The sequence below is a fragment of the Anguilla rostrata genome, chromosome 3 (genome assembly GCF_018555375.3).
Source record: "Anguilla rostrata isolate EN2019 chromosome 3, ASM1855537v3, whole genome shotgun sequence".
Lineage (NCBI taxonomy): Eukaryota > Metazoa > Chordata > Actinopteri > Anguilliformes > Anguillidae > Anguilla > Anguilla rostrata.
Window position 1 is genome coordinate 36408199 of NC_057935.1, and position 21883 is coordinate 36430081.

At 40.9% G+C, this 21883-nt stretch overlaps 2 protein-coding genes across 4 annotated transcripts; both read left to right on the forward strand.

Annotated features, from left to right (window-relative positions):
• The first annotated feature begins 355 nt into the window (after nucleotides 1-355).
• ccdc14 (coiled-coil domain containing 14) lies at nucleotides 356-12547 on the forward strand. Of its 3 annotated transcripts, none has more exons than XM_064327346.1 (12): nucleotides 356-664; nucleotides 1064-1128; nucleotides 1373-1442; nucleotides 1523-1595; nucleotides 1697-1825; nucleotides 6827-6918; nucleotides 7589-7967; nucleotides 8350-8485; nucleotides 8850-8932; nucleotides 10963-11154; nucleotides 11236-11362; nucleotides 11545-12547. In XM_064327346.1, exons 1-12 carry the CDS (start codon nucleotides 632-634, stop codon nucleotides 12395-12397), a joined length of 2232 nt encoding a protein of 743 aa, XP_064183416.1. In that variant the 5' UTR covers nucleotides 356-631; the 3' UTR covers nucleotides 12398-12547. The 3 variants fall into 3 exon arrangements, with proteins under 3 accessions (XP_064183416.1, XP_064183417.1, XP_064183418.1); XM_064327347.1 differs by having other exon boundaries at nucleotides 357-664; nucleotides 1083-1128; XM_064327348.1 differs by lacking the exon at nucleotides 1064-1128 and having other exon boundaries at nucleotides 357-664.
• A 5783-nt stretch (nucleotides 12548-18330) lies between these two features.
• On the forward strand, nucleotides 18331-19568 carry LOC135249679 (uncharacterized). The gene is made up of 3 exons (XM_064325196.1): nucleotides 18331-18896; nucleotides 19028-19371; nucleotides 19530-19568. The coding sequence occupies exons 1-3, from the start codon at nucleotides 18566-18568 to the stop codon at nucleotides 19566-19568; spliced, it is 714 nt and encodes a 237-aa protein (XP_064181266.1). The 5' UTR covers nucleotides 18331-18565.
• Nucleotides 19569-21883: the final 2315 nt, after the last annotated feature.

A 21883-nucleotide genomic window follows, 5' to 3' on the forward strand; every position in this document is an offset into this window, starting at 1 on the left:
GGTTGGTCTAGGACTTATGGTTGCTGAGCCTCAGACACATTTATCTGAGAATAATAATAATAATAATAATAATAATAATAATAATAATAATAATCCTAACAGATACAATAGGGTTCCAGCAGCTTCAGTGCTTGGACCCCTAATAATCCTAACAGATACAATAGGGTTCCACCAGCTTGGCTGCTTGGACCCCTAATAATAATTTTTGGGGAGAGTAGTCACAGCTGTCTTTGGGTCACACTCCACCCCAGTAGGTGGCAGTATTACACCAATGTTTGTTGCAAGCCACCGAAGAAGAAGAAGAAGAAGAAGAAGAAGAAGAAGAAGAAGAAGAAGAAGAAGAAGAAGAAGAAGAAGAAGAAGAAGAAGAAGAAAAAAAAAAAAAACAACCGTTAAAAGTGAATGGGGATTAGAGTCTGTGCTGTTAGCGGGTCAAAGCCCGCTCTCTTGTTTATGTGGAATTTTATGTGCGCACTCATCTCATGTTACACCGGATTGACTGATACATATCAGAACTACTGTGGTTTCTCATAGACAAATATATATTTATGTGAAAAGGTAACCACTGGAAACAATTCAGTGTTTTCCTTTAAAAGAAGTGCCGAGAATAGTTAGAATCGACGATTAAGCTATGGCCAGAACTGGACGCTGTAAACAGTACAAGGTAAATCACAACACAAAGCTTGCTAATGTCTAATAGGTAGCTAACCTAAGCTAAGGGGACGTCTTTGTGCTGAACTAACTTAGACTAGTGTTAAGATATTTAATTTAAGATACCTAGTTAACGTTACCAGACTTTTAAACATCAGTTTAACCAACTAAAATATCGGTTAGCCAACGTATTAAGGTATGACCTACCTAAGGTTACAGGTGATTCACAATGTGGCTCTTTTTACCAGTGACGTTAAGCTATCCAACGTTAGCTAATTTAATGTTCTCTAAATGTATATTTAAGTCATAACGAACTAAAGCAACGATAGTGTAGTGCATGCTTAATTGTTAGATTAACTGCATATTTGAGCTTGACTGTTAGATGGTGAGGAATGTTGTGGGGTTCTGACAGGTAACATTAATTTCATCAGGAAGACTGACCAACTCGCTAAGGGTTCCGGTAACCTTAAAGAAAAAGTAAGCATGCAATCAATTTTCCTTTAATAACATTATATATATTATAAGCTCGAACGAGAGACGAATCGTCTTGTACCTGTCTGGCTAAATAATATGATGCAATATGGATTTACGTGTGGGCCATCTGGGGCTGACAAGTAGCCAGTAGAATGGACACGCTGGATTCGACTGCAGCACTGATTTCTTTTTTGCTGAACCTTGCAAAAGTGTTTTCAAGTTCCAATTAATATTTACTATTTCCTAGAGTATCTAGAAGACAGCTGACCGCTGTGGGTGCTGGTTATTCACTATACTCCACTGACTCAGAGGATCAGGTATGAAATACATTGATGCGAGAGACCTGTTTCAACAACTTTAAAATATATATTCTTAGTGTTACTTTTCCACTTTTAAGGTTACAACTATACACAAAGGTTTAGACCGCTGTGCCACTTTACTGAATGGTATGCTTCAAATGGAAAAAACAGGTATCTATTATTTATTTACATTCTTGTTTGGATCATATGGAAGTACAATTTTAGGAATAAAATACAGTCTCTTTTATTAATTCAACATTTTGACTTAATAGATGTAAGGCGTGCATGCACAAAACGAGGAAAACTGGTTTCCTCCAAGCCCACACCAAAATTTGGAAAAGGTGATGGCAAGAAGAAGAAACTTATAAAGAAGACAGTCATCCAAGCTCCAAAAGCACCAGGTAAATGTAATTATTTGGAAAATTTGTTTTCATGAATCTTGCAAGTTTTGCTGGGTTTCTGCAGTTTACTTTTTATGTTTTAGAAGGAATAGTAATGTGTCTCCTCTCAATGGTGATGCTCTTGTGTTTGCAGTGGACCGTATACAAGTAAAATGCATTTTGACTTCCAGGTGAAATGTCCTTGCTGTGGTTTTTTTGTGCTTGTTTAAGTCTTCTTTTTTGGCTTCTAATCAGATGTTTCTCACAGATTGGATTGTTATTAGTTCAGGCTTTGCATTTGTAAATCCATATCTGTACAATTGTAAAACACATTGTACACTTATAAAAAATAATTTGTAGTTGTGTGACACACTGTCTGTGCGTGTTATATAATTTATGCTCACAAAGTAGTATTACAGATTTCACAATATAAGGCCGAAACCTCTTGGAAAAACTTGTTCACAAATCTTATCGTACAACTATGAAACCTCTTTTATTAAACTTGATGCATGAACTCATAGGAAAAAATGTTTCTGAACACAAAGAAGTTCTAATCTTTTTATGAAGATTAGTAATTATTAGTAATTTATTTCGGTCCTTATTAACAATTTTCCAAAAAGAATGCACATAGAAATAAATAAATAACAATAAGGCATTCAATTAAAAGGAAAACAAAAAAAATATTGACCGAAAAGGTGTAGGCTGAAGCTTTAGCTTATTATACCTACCCTTTTTACATAACATATTCTAATAGGCAACCCTTTCACTACTAGGTTTAGGCTGTACAAAAACAAAACAGAAACAATAACAAAAGTTCCAAACGTTTTATGCACAATAATGATCATACCTCAGTTTTATATTTGTTTACCACATTATTTAAAAAAAAAAAAATTTAATTTGCGAAGTGAACTACACATTCTTAATTCCTTGTCACAACTCTTCCAAAAGTTAACCTCTTTGACACATCTATTCTTTATATTTGTCCTTACCCTTGTTTTTTTTTTTTTTAAACATAGGCCTACCTATTCCCCTAAATTCATACTGGCTCTCTAATTTCAAACAACCTCTGAATACCGTTACAAGGAATAAAATTATTTTGTGCTTTGTACATTATCTGTGCATTTTTACTAGATCACAAAATTTTAAAGCATGTAAGTTAATAAATAGTGCGTTGGTTGGTTTGTAATAATCTGATCGATTTACAATTCTTATAGCTCTCTTCTGTAGCATGAAGATTGGATTAGTGTTGGTTTTGTATGTTTCCCCATACCTCCACACAGTAGGTAATGTATGGAACTATGAGAGAACAATACAGTATATATGAGTTCTGATTCAAGATATCTTTAGTTTTATATAATATTGCAATGGTTTTAGACATTTTTGTTTTTACCTTATTTATGTGTGGTTTCCAACATAATTTATGATCAATTATCACGCCCAGAAATTTATTTTCATACACTCTTTCTATTTCAACATCATTTATCATAATATTTACTTGATTATTGATTTGCCGATTACCAAATTTTATAAACTTTGTTTTACTTAAATTCAATGATAACTTGTTAATATCAAACCATTTCTTTAAGGCTTTCAATTCCCTTTCCACTGTATTCAGAAGCCGTTTAAAACCTTTCCCGGAGCAACATAAATGAGTGTCATCAGCAAATAAAACAAATTTTTTTTTTTTTTTAACAATCAAAGCAAACTTTCTTTGCATTTTTCAGCTATGTTAGATTGAGTTGAAGTGGGTGTAAAGAAATAATTACATGGTTTAAATACTGAGAGCAGCACTGTTTGTCCAGGACTTTTTTGATATCCAGGACTTTATCGATTAGCTAGTTGTAGCTAACGTTAGCTGACTGAATATACTTTGTAGCTAGTATAAGTCATACAGTAATAACTGCAATAGCAGTTAAATTTACTTGGTAGCATAAGCGTGTATGTCATTAGCAGCCTTGTTACACTCAGCGATCAAAATGATCAAGCATACAGGCAAGATATGTGACAGCCAATTTGACCCTTCATGGCCATTTCAGTATGTAAATATGTATATTTTTATTTCCTTATGCAATATTGATATTCAATTTATATAAGAATGTTAAATGCATATGTTTAGGAAAAGTCATGAAAGGAGAGCCATATTGATTACATGACAGCTGATTCACTGTGCCAGTTTTTTCTGCAGAGTGATATGAAAAGAGTTCAGGCTAAACTAGTCTTACCCATAGCCGTGGTCATTATTCAGAAATATCTGGCCGTAGAATTCCAGTCAAAGTCTAGCATTTGAATGTCAGTCATTATTAATATCCTATACTGTCGTCATATCGCTCAGCCCTATTCCCAGTTCAGTTTGGGGTTTTTTTGCTTTTGAAAAGTGGAGGCCTTTATGTATGCAGTGGACTTCAATAACCTGAATAAATGAGTGGAGAAACATAGCAAATGCAGATGCTTCCAAACAGGTGCAGTGCATGATACAATTAAGCAATTAACATCCTATCATGCTCTGTGACAAAAATGCTGAGCTGGCCTAGTTGACCTCGATTTTACATCAAGATGGCAAGAGGAAAATATCCAAGGGACTTTATTATTGGGGCATGAATGGCAGGAGCTTCAGTCACAAAGACTGCTCAACTGGCTAGTATTTGAATATGAACAGTGACTGAAGTGACATATGCATTTAGATCTATTGGGAAGACATCAGTGAATATGGTCGGAAATTGTGGTTGAATGCTCAGATTCGATGACCGTGATGCTTGTGCATTAGTGCGATATGTAAGGAAAAATAGAAGAGGAACTTTTCCTCAGGTGACTGAGAATGTCAATGCAGAATGTGATTACTGTCAGCAAGAACAGTCTGTCGACAACTACATAGAGAAGGATATTACAGTAGGGTTGCAGTGCATAAACCCCTCATTACAAAGATGAGAATGCACATTTGAGACTTCAATAGTGCAAAAACCATGGGCACTGGTCTGGAAAAAATTTATATGGTCAGATGAGTCATCCTTCACCATATTCTCAACAAGTGCAGGAGTGCATGTGTGGCATACATAAAGAGAATGGTACAGGTCTGCAGGGTTTCCCCTAGAAAAGTTGTTAGGCCCAGTGGCAAGTATCTTTTGACAGGGCCCAGTGGCCCGGCGGCCAAGTGTCTTTTTTGATGGGGGCCCGGCGCGGGCCAGCGACAGACTGATGGCAGCATTAAGGTAGGGCCCTATAGTTTCTGTGATAACGGAATCACGGACGGAATCGCGGAATTGAGAATTTAAAAAAGCTATAACACAGATTCCATAGGGCCCTACATTAAGTCAGTGCTAAAAGCTGACTGGACATATGAAATATGAAAATATGACTACGTAATGTGAATGTTCTTATAAATAAGTCATTTATTCAACACACATTTAAAAAAATCAACAACTATCTACAGCATAGCAGAGTCTTACAAAGAATCTGACAACAATGTACAGTCTTGGAATGCTGTGATTTCAACAACAACAAAAGAAATGAAATTAAATTTAAATAGCCTAAATAATATCAAAGTTTTTGCACTCTACTAAAAACTTGAAAAAAGTCCTGATTGGCTACTGATTCTTACAGCCTTGGAATGCTGGGCACATTTAAACATCTAAAAAACTGTCTAAGGTTTTACAGTAGGCTACCTTTCCTCCTTGATATTATCCCTAAATGGCACAAAGTAAGTATCTGTGTTACTGACTGTTAACAGTCAGCTAGCTGGCTAAGTTAGCTACATGACCACGTTGTCATAAAATTTTTCCTAACCGTGAAAACTGCCTGACTTGTTTACATTTTGGACAGATGTGGCTCCTGAGTAAATATTTAGTTGTTTAATAAAAAGAATGTACTTACCGACGAGATGAAGCGGTAACGCAGTTTGTAACAAGGTTAGTTAGCCTACTAAATAAGAAATGGTGGCTTGCTAGGTAACGTTAGCTTGTGATAGTTGGAAGCGTCTAGTGTTGAACGTCACTCTACGCACAGGGTGAAGAACACTGATTTCAGACCTGCTTTTCTACAGTGCGTTCACGTTTTAACCAACAGATGTCGCTGGTGAGCTTTTCAACCGAGCCGCCCCACTGTAACTGTAGTTTAAAAAACATCTTAAAAATACATTCATTTTTATTAAAAAAAATTTTTTTTAATTCCCCGATGCTTAGGCCCGGCAGGGGGTCAACTTAGGCCCAGCAGGCCGCCGGGCTTGCAATACACTGGCGGAAACCCTGGGTCTGAATACTTGACTCCTACAGTGAGGGGGTCTGGTGGCTCTGTTATTCTGTGAGGGGCATTTTCCTGACATGGTTTGGGTCCACTTGTCCCCTTAGAGGAAAGGGTCACTACAAATCAATACAAAGTTATTCTGAGAGATCACCTTTATCCTATGATGAAACATTTGAAACTACCTTGATAGAAGTTCTCTTCCAAGATGACTGCCCCAATCCACAGGGCACAAGGAGTCACTGAATGGTTTGATGAAATGAAATGTTTGAGTATGAAAATTATGTGATTCATATGCTATGGCTTTCTCAGTCACCAGATCTTAACCCAATTGAACAGCTATGGGAGATTTTGGACTGACTTGTTAGACAGCGCTTTCCACCACCATCACCAAAACACCAAATGACGGAATATCCTTTGGAAGAATAGTGTTCTATCCCTCCAGCAGAGTTCCAAAGACTTGTTGAATCTATGCCAAGGCACATTGAAGCTGTTCTGGCGGCTTGTGGTGGCCCAACACCTTAATAAGACACTTGTCTGTACTTCATGTTGGTTTTCCTTTAATGCATATCCATCCATAAGAAGAATTTAATCCATCTTCAATTTCTCAGTTGGTCATTTGAATTTCAACATAAGTGTTTGTTTGATCACATATGGGCCTGGTGAGCAACCAGGTTCCAGTGGCAACCTGCTCCCAAGGTATTGACTTGTGCTCTAATACTTACTGCTTGTGTGTCTGCTTTAGGCATGTCCTTCATGCATGTTTTCCACTATTACATTTGTTTTCAGATCCACAAAATTCCTCTGTTTTCAATGGCTGCTTGACCACCTCTACTCCCACAATGATTTCTGAAAAGTCCAATTCAATCTATTCTCAGCCTGTAAGTAATCCAGAGATTTCAGTAGAGTGACCTTCTTGACTGGCGTATTATCCTTTAATATAAACTTTTTTGTTGTGCTGGCAGTGTACTACATGTGACATGCTTCTGCTGTTACTACAGTACTATGATTTGATCTAAATCATGGCTGGAAAGTTGCAAGGATATGGTTTTAACTAAGATACGCACTTAGTTGCTTAATAACATTGTTCTGTATTATGTTTTACAGAAAGAGGTTTGTGAGGACTATAATTTCACAGATCACCATGAACAAGATTAGTTTTTTTTTTTTTTTTTTTTAGCTTTTAGCGACAAAAATAGGCACTTGTAACAAAGTTGGATTGAAAAGATAGTATGCTGTTAGTGTTAGGTTAGGTTGTCTCAAATTTAAAAAGGTAATCAAATTTAAGCACTTCCGTTGTTTAAAATATACTTAAAGCTTGTTTATGAAATGTTTAAAATGACCAAGAAGGATTCATTCATGACAAGTGGCAAATTCATTTTCATATTAAGACTAAGAAACAAATCGGTGAAGTTTGTACATATTCATAACCTTGGTCACATGATTATATTTCATTTGTGATGATCCTCTGATATGAAGATGTTTCCCTCAATGTCAGGCTCTGACTTTTTCTGTAATGTCAGCCCATCTGTAACATTCAATGTTCTTCAGTCACAGCACACCTTTGAGGCAGGAGTTCTGGGGCTGTCAGACAATTACCAGCAACCAGGATGGGCAACACCAGCACCCATTCATATGACCTGCGCCCGCTTACCACCTGGGGCTAATAGCCAGCATGTGGTTGAAGATCCTGGGAGCCAAAACCCAATGCCATTGACTGATGAAGTTTCAGAATTCAGCGGTGTGAGTGCAAGTGATGAGGACAAGATGGCGGATTTCATCCCTGTGATTGACACCAGCTGCCAAACCAGCTTTGAGAAACAGGTGCCATATTACAAGGTGCAAAATATGAGCCGTCATGAAGCTGCCAAGAAAGTCATGACGGTGAAAAACCTTCTCGGAGAGCTGAAGGCCATTGTTGCAGATCAAAGTAAATGCTTTTTATAAGTATTTGAGTAAATGATAATGACTAAGCATGATTTTTGGCCCACTTAAGCTGCTGTTATTGCCTCACTTTTTTGGCAAACCCTGGCATGCTGCTAGGAAAAGAATGCATTATTTTTATCAGAAAGGAAAATGTTTTTGATCTATTCGAAAATTGGGTGTTGTACAGTAGTAGAATAACATGACTGTACAGTGTAATCGTGTGCAAACCATTTATCCAGGTGTTTATCGCAGAATTCAGTGTCTACTGGTAAACACTGAGGTATAGCATATGGCAGAGGGGTAAAAACTCATTGCAGATTGTCTCAATGCAGTAGCTCATGCAGTCCCACCTTAACTTGTACCGATGGTTGCTTATTTCCTCTTAGTTGACTGTGTGGCTCTTATCTCAGAAGTTGAGCAGAGTATATCCATGCTTCCTGCAATGGTAGGCAATACCAGCATCCAGGCCGAGGTTGCTCAGGCACTTCAGCCCCTGAGAAGCGAGAATGCACAACTACGCAGGTAAGTGCTGTTTAATCGTTCCACATCAAAGAACTGCTTCTTAATTATACTGAGGGTTGATCTATGAAAAAGGAAAATGTGGGATTAGTGTCTTGATGTATCCAGAAGTATAATTTGCACATATGAAGAATTTATCTTTGGGCCATTTGCTTTGTGCATGCTTGATAAGTCCAACTAACTAACTCATCTGTGGTTTATTTTTTAATTCCACATTTTCGTTTAAATTGTTAATATTTTCCCTTGTGCACTTTTGGATAATAGGCTAATCCTAGGTGTCTTTTAGAGGTACCGACTGTCAAAACTTTATTGCAAATATATAAGTTTCCAAATTAATTTAAATGAGAATTTGTTTGTGATCACACAGACGTCTTAGAATAGTAAATCAGCAATTGATGGAACGTGAAAGAACAGAAAAAGAAGCCCAATCAGTCGACTGCAACTTTGAAAGTAAGTTCATCTTGTCATGCACTCATCGTAAATACAATTTAATATATTTTATTAAAAACCTTCCCAAATTGACAAAGGTAAATGCTGTTCATCTTGTGAGAATTCCAAGGACAGTGCTGTTTAATGGAGTGGCTGGCTATTTAAGTGGCGTGGTCAGTTTTTCAGTATCACAAAGAAAGCACCCTGGTGAAATAATGTGTGGGACTATTATACAGTGCTGTGAAAAAGTATTTGCCCACTTCCTGAGTACCTCTATTATTTGATATTTGTGACTCTTCAGATCTTTGGACATAATGTATTACACAGAGGGAACGTGAGTAAACAAAAAACATTTTAAAAATTATTATTTCATTTATTTAATGAAAGAAGTTATTAATTCCCATATCAACCTTGTTAAAGAGTAATTGCCTGCTTGGACCATCGTCTTACGCTTGAGCTTCAGCTCACGGACAGATGACAGGATGTTCTCCTTAAGAATTTTCTGGTAGAGAGCAGAATTCATGATTCCTTCATTAATGACAAGTCGTCCTGGTCCGAGGCAGCAAAGCATCCCCACACTCTCACACTACCACCATGTTTGACTTTTGCCCAGTTTCTTTCTTATTTTGGAGTCATGAACACTAACCCTAGCTGAGGTTACAGAGGCCTGAAGTTCTTTGGATAATATTCTTCTCTTAACTTTTGTGACTTCCTGGAGATAGTGGCTCTCACTGTGGTTTGGTGGACTCCCAGAGTTTTAGAAATGTATTTGTAACCCTTTCCAGACTGGTATATTCCAAGAACTTTTTTCTCATCTGTTCTGGAATATCCTTTGATAGTGGAATGGTGTGTAGACACTTTATGGTGACTACTTCACTCTGATGCTGAGGTTCATTATGAGTGAGGTTTAGATTCAACAGGGCTGACTGCAATCAAGCCTGGCTGTGTTCAGTCAGATGAATGTAATTATAAAATAATTTGCTTAATTGGTTAATAGAGTAACTAAGGGGGAAATTATTTTTCACATGGGTGATCTTGGTGTTTGATAATTCTTTTATTAAATAAATAAATGAAATAATAATATGTTGTGTTCCCTCAATTTCCCCTGTTTAAGAGTACATTTTGTAGTCTGAAAATTGTGTGTGACAAATATGCAATAATAGAGGAAGGAGGCAAATAACTTTAATCCACAAATAAATGCAAGCGCAGGCAATGCACAAATGAGAACCAGCTACATTATTTGTGGATCAGCTTAATTTATTTGCGGATCAGCTTCATTTATTTGCGGATCAGTTGCAGTTATATATTTATTTATTTTTGAGACAATAATACCCCCTCAGAATTCATACCACTCAACGAAATTGATTTCAAGAGGTCTCCTCTGTTCTCTAATGCAGGCATTTCAGTCATTTGTTATGTTTGATGCACCGGTTTTCCATGAAGCTAGAACATCGCCAACATTTTGTTTTGTAGATGGTGGAGTATTATTTTATTGTAATCTTGTTGTACATAATGTAAGGTATCAGTATCACCTCGGGCTGTACTTGTCACTTAGGGCATGGGAAATACTCATTCAAATTAACTGTGTGCTGATGCATGCTAGATTAATGTGAAAATTCAAATGCTCAAATTTTATAACTAAAATAATAAAACTAAGTTACCATGTGTCTGTTCTTATTTCTAAGTTTGTTTTGGCACAAGTTGTATATTGCAAGGTTTGAGTCGATGATGGAGTGCCTTTGGTCACTGACAATATATAATCGGGGAAGGTTGAGGAAAGTCACGGAAATGCCAAAAAAATGGGAAAAATCCTTGACGCTCTCTACTTCCATAACAAACAGCCAGCCATTATTATACTTATATTAGTACCTTTAGTATCAGTAGCTTGTTATAATAATAATTGCATGTTTTTAATTACTGAGGTGGGTAAACTGCCACTGGCTGAAACGCTGACTGCTGTAGCCAGAATTATTCTCCACAAGATGTATAGCATCAGTGGAAGGTAACTGAGACGTCTGTAACGTGAACTTTACACTTTGGTACATTTTTAGTGGTCTCTTTCCACATGGCGAATCAGTCATTGCAAAGCCAGCTGAAGGAAATGCAACAAGATATAAAGGCTCTACGGAAAGAGAACCGGGAGCTTCAACAGAGGAACCTCCAGTTACTGCAGCTCACAGAGGACCGAGGTGGGGAGCAGATCAGGCAACATGGTCAACTAGACAACAACTTCATCAGATTGGGTAATTTATTCTTTATTCAAATTGTCATTGCATCTTTTGTACATTTACTGTATTGTAAATGTAACCATCTTGTTTCTGTAGATGTGGATGATACCATTTCAGAGATTAAAAGCTGTCTGCCTAAACTAGATGTACCTGCAAAGGAGAATCCCAGTCTGTCTTTAGGTTTTCAGCAAAAGGAGGCAGTTGTCAAGCAGCAAGTGACCAGGTAAGAAAGATAAAATTTCTACATACACCATAGTGTAATGTTTAACTCCAAATCATAGTTTGTCAGATCGTATATGATCAGATGTTAAATCAGTTACCAGGTGGTGCTGTGCAGCTGATATAATGTACCTTTTCAGTATTGATAAGAGGTAGTAGTGACTTTTTTTTACCTCACTGCCACAGAGATATGTCAAGAGTCACACCGGAGCCACCATTTGAAAAGAATGGACCTGAACCTAGTTTGAATCTCACAAGCTTGTTAGATCTTTGTGAACATCAAGAGAAGGAGGCTTGTCCATCCAATCCCATCTCTGACACCATAAACAAGTTCTTGAACTCATTAGAGGCCAACAAGAGCAACTCCTCTCCAGGTGCCATTTACTGCAGTGTTGGAAATGCTCCACATTCAGACTGGAACAGGAAAGAAGTTCCCAGGTTAACAGAGGATATTTTTTGCTTGCCGAAGCACCAAGTTATCCTGTCAGAAGCTGAAAAGGATTTTGGTTTCATTCTGGATAGGGAACCACAGCAGGGGAGGACAGTCTATGTCCCGCTGAAGGAAACACAGCCATCAGGGGATGTGCGAAGGCTCTCTCCTGAAAGCATGAGCCATGTGATGTCACTGGAGTGTAGTAACAAGATACAAGACGGACATAGTGAAACAAATGTGGCTCAGTCCTTTGAAAGACTGCACATCTCGGAGCCGCCCTTAGTCCACGTGCCTCTCTTTGATGATCTCACTGGGAATTTTCCAGCCAAGGTTGATATGACATATTTGTCAAAATCCCTAAATAACAACATCCTGCCAAATGCTACCCTGCCCTGTGAGGACAACAGAATGCACAGAGGGAGACTTTCAATGTTAGACAAAACTTTTTCTTCCTGTGACATCAAGTCTGTGGCTTCCAACTGGAGCGCAAGCTCCTGCTCTTCGTTTAACACTTTGGATGAGCAAGACTTTAGAAATGGATTGGCAGCTCTAGATGCTAGCATAGCCAGTCTTCAGAGGACCATCCAGTCAGACCTGAACAGATGAATTCTTCAGTTCTCTACTCTATTTTGTATGATAGACCTGTGTGAAAATTTTATTTAAATTTTATTTATGCACATTTTTACATTCTTGAATAATCTGTTTTTTTCCCCACATTATTATCCCAGTTTATATGAATAAAGGTTTGCAATGCCTGCTTTGTGTATTTTCTGGTTGTGTGTGGTATAAGCTATACCAAATATAGATTTATTGGCACTTCCAGGTGGTATATGGATCCCCTTTGTACATACAAAGATGTAAGATCTACACATTCTTTCTTTCTTTTCCTTTTGTATACTTTCGCCCACAATTTTTTGTGAAAAGCTTAATTAAGAAAACAGCTTGTTGAAATTCTGGGATTCCTCTTGTGGTTGAAACAAAAACCAGTATTCGCTGTGCTACCCCAGGATTGAGTTTGAGAACCACTGTCTGAAGGTCACCTAGTGCAGTCTGGGTGAAGTCTGTATGTATCTGACAAAAAACACGTTTTAAATATACAAAAATGCCTAGGTACACGTACAAAGCACTGTCTGTAAGTCATTACTTCAAATCTAGGCATGTCATATTAAAAGTATTGATATAAAAATTGTGGCAAGTTACATGAAACAATATTGGCTATATTAACTCTCACAAATGAAACATGCCGTATTCCAAAGCAGTGCTTCTACCCAATGTTTCCTAAATTCTTTCAAGTAGCTTGGCCGTGTGTTTTTTCATCTGACCATCTGAACACAATGTGGTCATGGAACATGCCATGAATGACAAATGAAAGTGTATGCCATATTTTTAAATGGAAGTTTTTTTAATGGGCTATTGTACACGACAGACCTACTAATTGTTCACACGTCAGTAGAGGATCTATAGGGCTATTCATTCATCCATTATCTATACCTCCTTATCCTGGCCAGGGTTGCGGGGGTACTGGAGACTATCCCAGCATGCATTGGGCGAGAGGCAGAAATACACCCTGGACAGGCTGCCAATCTATTGCAGGGCACACACACATTCACTCACACACTCATACCTAGGGGCAATTTAGAGTCTCCAATTAGCCTACCTGCATGTCTTTGGATTGTGGAAGGAAACCAAAGTACCTGGACAAAACCCACGCGGACACATGCAAACTACACACAGAAAGGCCCAGATTGGGACTCTAACCCAGGACCTGCTTGCTGTGAGGCTACCCACTGTAGTTATGAGTACAGGCGCAGTGGTGAATGTGAACGGTTTTGAATTTTACCTGATGTGAAGAAGTCATTATCTTGCGCTGGTCTCCAAAGGACCAGAACATTACCTACCAGACTGAATCGCAACGCAGATTTTGGTGCTTAATTTTGGAGCAGTTTGTACTAACATTATACACTAGGTCTCAGTGAAAATCCCAAAAGCAAAACTAAAGTGTGGGTGTATTTTATTTGGATTTCAGAAATATAATACATTTCAGTAATTTGGTAGATGCTTTTATCCAAAGCGATGTACAATAAGTACATACCGAAGGTCGCTGGAACAACTACAGAACGGAGGTCTGATAAGGTACTTATTTATGTAACAGTTATCCATAGCCATGAACACATTCAATCCAGTTCACACTGTAAGCATAGGCGATTCAGAAAAATAAATGAGTTTCCCGCAAAGATTACACAGTTGGAAAAGCAATATTTTAAGGCAATTGTTAGTCAACAAGCAAGCCAGGGCAGCGAGTTAGAAATTTGCCTGGAGAGATGTATTGCGCCTTCAGAAAGTATTCTGACCCCTTCCCTTTTTCCATATTTTATGTTACAGCCTTATTATAAAATGAATTTAATTAGTTTTTATTCTCATCAATCTACACACAATACCCCATCATCACAATGTGAAAACAGATTTAGAAATTTTAGCAAATTTATTAAAAATAAAAAACTGAAATATCGCATTTACTTCAGACCCTTTACTCAGTACTTTGTTGAGGTACCTTTGGCAGTGATTACAGCCTTGAGTCTTCTTGATCATGATGCTAAAAGCTTGGCCCACCTGTATTTTGGGTATTTTTCCCATTCATTCAGCAGCCATACCTCCATACACTCTGCTCCTGCTGAATGGCTGAAGCTAAGCAGATGTAGGCTTGGTTAGTACTTGGATGGGAGACCACCAGGGAATACTGAGTTGCTGCTGGAAGTGGTGTTGGTGGGCCAGCAGGGGGCAATCTTCCCTCTGGTCAAATAAACCCCAATGCCCCAATGCAGTGATGGGGACGCTGGGCCACTCAAGGACATTCACAGACTTGTCCCGAAGCCACTCCTGCATTGTCTTGGCTGTGTGCTTAGGGTCGTTGTCCTGTTGGAAGGTGAACCTTCACCCCAGTCTGAGGTCCTGACCGCTCCGGCACAGGTTTTAATCAAGTATCACTCTGTACTTTGCTCCGTTCATCTGTCCCTCGATCCTGACCAGTCTCCGTGTTCCTGCTGCTGAAAAACATCACCACAGCATGATGCTGCCACCACCATGCTTCACCGTAGGAATGGTATTGGCCCGGTGATGAGTGGTGCCTGGTTTCCTCCAGACGTGACTCTTGGCCAAATAGTTAAATCTTGGTTTCATCAGACCAGAGGATTTTGTTTCTCATGGTTTGAGAGTCCTTTAGGTGCCTTTTGGCAAACTCCAAGCAGGCTGTCATGTGCCTTTTACTGAGGAGTGGCTTCCGTCTGGCCACTCTACTATAAAGGCCTGATTGGTGGAGTGCTGCAGAGATGGTTGTCCTTCCGGAAGGTTCTCCCATCTCCACAGAGGAACTCTGGAGCTCTGTCAGAGTGGCTATTGGGTTCTTGGTCACCTCCCTGACTAAGGCCCTTCTCCCCCGTTTGCTCAGTTTTGCCGGGCGGCCAGCTCTAGGAAGAGTCCTGGTGGTTCCAAACTTCTTTCATTTAAGAATGATGGATGCCACTGTGTTCTTCGAGACCTTCAATGCTGCAAAATTATTTTATTTTTTTTACCCTTCCCAGATCTGTACCTCAACACAATCTGGTCTCGGAGGTCTACGGACAATTCCTTCGACTTCATGGCTTGGTTTTTGCTCTGACATGAACTGTCAACTGTGGGACCTTATGTAGACAGGTGTGTGCCTTTCCAAATCAGGTCCAATTAATTGGGATGGCAGGTATGCCATCTCGCCAAGTTACGCCTTGGCGGGGGCATGCCCCATACCTATACAGCACCGAGAGTTTGGCACTTTTCAGGGTTCCCCACAGAAATAACCACAACAGCCACAGACACTCAGCCCTTAAAAACATTAAATTATGTACATTCTGACCCCATTTCAACAGACAGATTTCATAAACAACTTCACATGTCCACACAATAAAGCCCCGAACTAAGGGGATTTTGCGTTTTCTTCTTCTTCTTTTCATTCTTATTTTTCCTGCCACCTATCCCACTAACAACATGTCTCCCCATTGGACATTTTACTGACACCAGCCAAATCCTCACCCTCACGACCCAATGGAAAAACTCGCATACACATGCAAAATACCCATACCTTTTTACTCTGAAACATTTCCAGGTTTAACAGCTAATCTGCCTGTGGCCTAGTGGGTAAGGTTACAGGCTTGGGAACATGGGGTCGTAGGTTCAAGCCCAGCTAGGGACACGTTTCTTTAACCTGCTTTTACCCTCACTAATAATTGTCTGCTACTTCTCAATTATTGCTTTTGCACCATATCTACCCGCCGTTCACCAAACGTATACACTGCATTATGACGTACCGTCTGCACGTTCAGTTATTAACTGGCTACAATATTGCAAAGCCATATGGATTCAACGGGAGCTCTTCTGTGCTGACCGGCCTGTGTGCTTCTTTAAAACCACGGACAGGTTTGCTAATGATATTTCACGCATTGCATAGCTATGTCATGGTGCTGCACTAACAAAGTCACAGACTGGGAAACCTCCGGTTGAAGGATTGAATCCCGCCTCGCCCTCAGGCATATAATTTCCTCTTTTACACTAACGTTTTCTTTTGCTTTTATATTTTCTTTACCAAAACTCACTCACGGCCACTCATATGCATTTCATGACGGCAAATGTATTTCTTTTATTAAAAAGTTACACCAGTTCACCAGTGTGCCATTTCTACTAACTATATTTCTTCACTTGAATACCGTACAAAACCTTCTTATCAGCAAATGCCACGTTTCTACATTCATGTTACCTTGCTCTGTTCTCTATCTAGCCACATACAAACAATTACTACATATGTACCTTCTGCAACTCCCCATTAAAACATTACATTTAAAATCATGACTCACATATAAGTATAACTACTAGTACTGAACATGAGAAAAGCACATTAGTGCAATAGATTTCACACGTTACTTAACCCTCCACTTTATCAGCTAGTGCTTTATACCGACTGTTATATATACCGTTCCATAAGGAAACTAAGCTCGCTCATGGTCACTTTATTTACTCTGCACTATAGTCTGTCATCATGTCAACCTTCACCTACATGCCCATTCTGCTAAAAACATATTGTTTCAACTACGCAATTTCATCATTTCATCCTAATTTCTCTCATACCGTTGTTATTTTCTCATATGCAAAGCCTACTGGGACATATGCGTCTGCTCCTATTCTCCAGTATCAAGTTTTCCGGTTCTAGCTTAGCAAAACAGCGAACAGGATTCCCACCTGCAGATAAGCCTATCAAAATGCCTTATAAACCTTACAAACACTAAAAGTGCATCTCCACGAAATAACAAGACAACGGAGCAGGACAGAAGGGTACACAAGTTGCGACCTAGGGAGCTCTAATTCTACGGGCTTGCTGATTCTTTTCTCAATCAAGGCTTGTTGGATGGCCGTCAAATCCTTGCATTTACACTTACACGCCACCGCACCCTTTGTCACAGCCACTGTTTTACATATATAGCAAACCGAAACTGCTAAACAGTACACGCTCATCAGACTGTACAAATTCACACAAGGATAGCCATAATCCACAACCGTTTCTTACAGGATCACTTCGCATTTCTCACTCGCATAATAAAACGCTTTGTAAAAAGAAATGATCTCATAAAAAACACGTTTTCAACGTACAAAAATGCCAAGTTACTCAAAAGTATTGATATCAAAATGACGCCAAGTTACGGTACTACAAACAATATAGTAGAGCCCGACCGATGCCAGATTTTTGGGTCCGATGCCGATCCTGATTTCAGAGAGTCCTAGCCCACCGATTACCGATGTTTTGACCGATATTTTGTCAAAAAGTGCAACATTTTCAAATCAATTTGAAAAACTTACATTTTATTAAAGTTTCTATATTTAAGAACATTTAACTTATAAGCAAACAAATAAAAATAAACATGCAAAGAACTTTTATTATATAAAAAAGTAAAAGATGTGTGGCAAACACGCCTGCCACAGGCCACCGAAGTGGCTTTTCTTGGGGCCCTCCAGCACAGAGACACAGGGAGAAGATGTTCATACAGTCCAGATTTATTTCACGAGGGTTTGGCAAGATGATAACAGCCAAAGTGAGCAGATGTAACCCAGTCATGACCGAAGCTCCCTGGTGTGGGTGGGGATGGCAGATTTAACCTGTTCGCAGTGATTACCTCACTACGCACAGGTGCAGCCACTCCTGTTCCTGGGTCCAATTAGCCTGGCCAATTATCTCATTCTTAACCAATTATCCAATTGGCCAGGTCTAATTAGCTTGACCCAGGGCAGGTGTGGCTGCTTAAACCAGCCATCCCCACACCACAAGATGATATTAAATTAAAAGTATATATTAACACCATCTTTAAGTGTGTGAAATTAAAATAACTCCACACCTTGCTTTTACTCCTTTCTTTTCCAGCCATCTATAAAAAATAAATAAAAAAAAATCTGTTTTCCAGTTTCAAACATGTATTTTTATGAATATTATTATTGTTGTTGTTGTTATTAAAGTAGATTTTCGTTGCGTGTTAAGTAGATTTTAAGTTTTTACTTGTATTGCGTGCAGTAGGGTTTTACGCGGTTGTCGAATCAGCTGTTTGGCGTTATAGAATAGCTTGCAATTGAGGTCACGTGCGTCGGTTAGGAATTTTAGGAATTTTATTGATTTATTGTTTTTAATTGTGTCATTAGTTTCAGGTGCATTTGCACAATAATAGGGCTTTTAGAGCGACGCATAGCGTCGCTCTGTCACATTTTATGCGCTCCCTCCCCATCCCAGTATGCTCTCTCCCCTTCCGAACCCGCTTCCAGCGTCGCGGGCCCCCACGACAGAGAAACCCATCCAACCTCCGCGACCTGCAACCAGCTACCAGCCAGAATGCCACCCTCGCTGGGGGACTCTGGAACTGCCAGTCGGCAACCCGAAAAGCCGACTTCATCTCCGCCTACGCTTCCCACCTGTCTCTCCAGTTCCTGGCCCTCACAGAGACCTGGATCAGCCCTGACAACTCTTCTACCCCAACCGCGCTATCCTCCTCATTCTCATTCTCCCACACACCCCGGCCATCAGGCCGTGGTGGTGGCACAGGTTTACTTCTCTCCCGCTCCTGGAATTTCTCTGTTCTCCACTCTCACCTCTCTCTGTCCAGTTTTGAACACCACTCTGTACATGTGACTCACCCATCTAACCTGTTTATTTCTGTCATCTACCGCCCCCAGGCCCCCTGGGAAATTTTCTGGAAGAGCTTGACATCCTGCTCAGCTCCTTCCCTGAGAATGGTGCCCCCCTCATCCTCCTCGGAGACTTCAATATTCACCTTGAAGCCTCCCAGTCTGCAGCCTTCCTTCCACTACTCCACTCCTTCGACCTCTCCCTCCAGCACTCTCCCCCAACCCACAAGGCTGGCAACCTCCTCGACCTCGTATTTTTGAGGAACACCACCTGCACTGGCCTAAACGTCACCCCTCTCCATACCTCTGATCATCATTTTGTTTCCTTCTCACTCCCCTTCCCTCCCACCCACACCCCTTCTCTCCACCCAGCCCTACTGTCTCTGTCCGCCGTAACCTGTGCGCCCTTTCTCCCTCCTCTCTTGCCCCTTGTGTCACTGCCTCCCTCCCCCTCTTGATGTCTTCTCTGCCCTTCCTCTGACTCGGCCTCTGACACCCTGCTATCATCACTCTCCACTGCCATTAATACCCTCTGTCCTCTTGTCTCCAGGCCCACACGCCCATCTCCTCCATGCCCGTGGCTGACTGACGTTCTGCGATCTTCCAGGACTGCCCTGCGTGCAGCAGAGCGGAACTGGAAGAAGTCTAGAATGCCAACGGACCTCTCTGCCTACCAGTCCCTACTGAACTCCTTCTCCTCAGCAGTTGCCACTGCCAAGGCAACATACTACCACTCTAAGATACACAAATCTATTGCTAACCCCAGGCAACTGTTTTCAATTTTCTCCTCTCTCCTCAGTAAACCCTCACCTCCAACTCAGACCTCCCTTACTGCTGAAGACTTCGCAGCCTTCTTCGAAGCAAAGGTCACACTCTCCAGCTCCCTTGACCCTCCCGACTCCCCACCCTTCCCTCCCCCCATCCCCTCTATGACCCTCCCCACATTCTCCACCTTCTCCCCACTCTCTCTCCCTGATGTCTCCCAACTCTTGCTCTCCCACCGTCCCACCACCTGTGCCCTTGATCCCCTCCCCTCTACCCTCCTCCAGCTGATCTCACCAGAGATCATCCCCTTCATCGCCCACCTGATTAACTCCTCCCTGACTTCTGGCACCTTCCCGTCATCTTTCAAAAGAGCCCACATCACACCCCATTCTGAAGAAACCAACACTGGACCCCTGCCTCACCCAGAACTACAGACCGGTATCCCTTCTTCCATTCCTATCTAAAACTCTCGAACGTGCTGCGTCCAACCAACTTTCCTCTTTTCTTTCTAAACATAACCTCCAAGACCCTCAGCAGTCTGGTTTCAGACCCGGTCACTCGACGGAGACTGCCCTGCTCTCCGTCACTGAGTCTCTCCACGCAGCACACGCAGCATCCCGTTCATCTGTCCTAATTCTTCTTGACCTCTCAGCTGCCTTCGACACCGTTGACCATCCTACACTTCTGTCTTCCCTGACAGAATTGGGAATTTGCGGACCAGCCCTCAACTGGATTGCGTCCTATCTCTCCGGCCGCTCCTTCCAGGTTGCCTGGGCCGGTGCAGTATCAGCTCCTCGTCCCCTCACAACTGGGGTCCCTCAGGGCTCTGTCCTTGGTCCCCTCCTCTTTTCTCTGTATACTAGGTCCCTTGGCCCTGTTATTGCCGCCCATGGCATGTCATATCATCTCTATGCAGATGATATTCAACTTTTCTACTCTTTCTCTCCCACAGACACTCAGGTCTCCGATCGCATATCCGCCTGCCTGAGTGACATCCAGAGCTGGATGACCAAACACCAGCTCAAGCTCAACACAAGCAAAACGGAACTCTCCATATTCCTTCTCTTACCTCTCCCACTTCTCATCTGCCCATTTCTTTAGGAGTCACTCCCCTACACCCTTCGCAGAGTGCCCGAAATCTTGGAGTTGTGCTGGACAACAGGCTGGCACTCTCTGAGAATATCGCGGCAACCACCCGGTCGTGCAGGTTCATCCTGTACAATATCCGCAGAATAAGACCACTCCTCACCAATTATTCCACACAGCTCCTGGTCCAGGCCATGATACTGTCACGTCTGGACTATTGCAACTCCCTCCTGGCTGGCCTCCCAGCATCAGCCACCAGACCCCTTCAGCTCATCCAGAATGCAGCAGCACGTCTGGTTTACAACCTCCCTCGTGACTCCCACGTCCACCCCTCCTCATCTCCCTCCACTGGCTACCAGTGCAAGCTCGCATCCGGTTTAAGACACTGGTGCTTGCTTTCCAAGCAGTCAAGGGGTCAGCTCCTGGTTATCTGCAGAAGATGATCAGACCCTACAAGCCGGCCAGATCGCTCCGATCGGCTACTACAGGGCGGCTGATTCCTCCCCCTACACGAGCAGCAACAAGGTCTCGACTCTTTGCAGTTCTGGCCCCACGATGGTGGAACGATCTTCCAGTGGAGGTCAGAACAGCAGAGTGTCTGAGCACCTTCAAACGGAAACTCAAGACGCACCTCTTCTCTGTATACCTCTCTCCTCTTCCCTAAACCCTCTCCCATAACTATTTAAAAAAAAAAAAAAAAAAAAAAAAAAAAATTTTTTGGTTCAGACTATCTTGTTTTTCCTTACTGTATGCTACTATAGTAAAGGCTTTTATCTGCATTTTATTCAATGGACTTAAGTGGACTTGATCCTGAGTTTGGTTACACTGTTGTAAGTCGCTCTGGATAAGAGCGTCAGCTAAATGCCTATAATGTAATGTAATGTAATGTAATGTTATTAATTTGTTATTATTATTTCTTAGTATCTATTCTCAGTACATTAATTATATTTTCTTATTTTATTCCTACTAGGCTACATGATCTCAAAGAGTAAGACTATCTAGCGAGTTTCCCTGTCCATAAGAATTAGGCAGTGAAAATAACTACAATGCGCT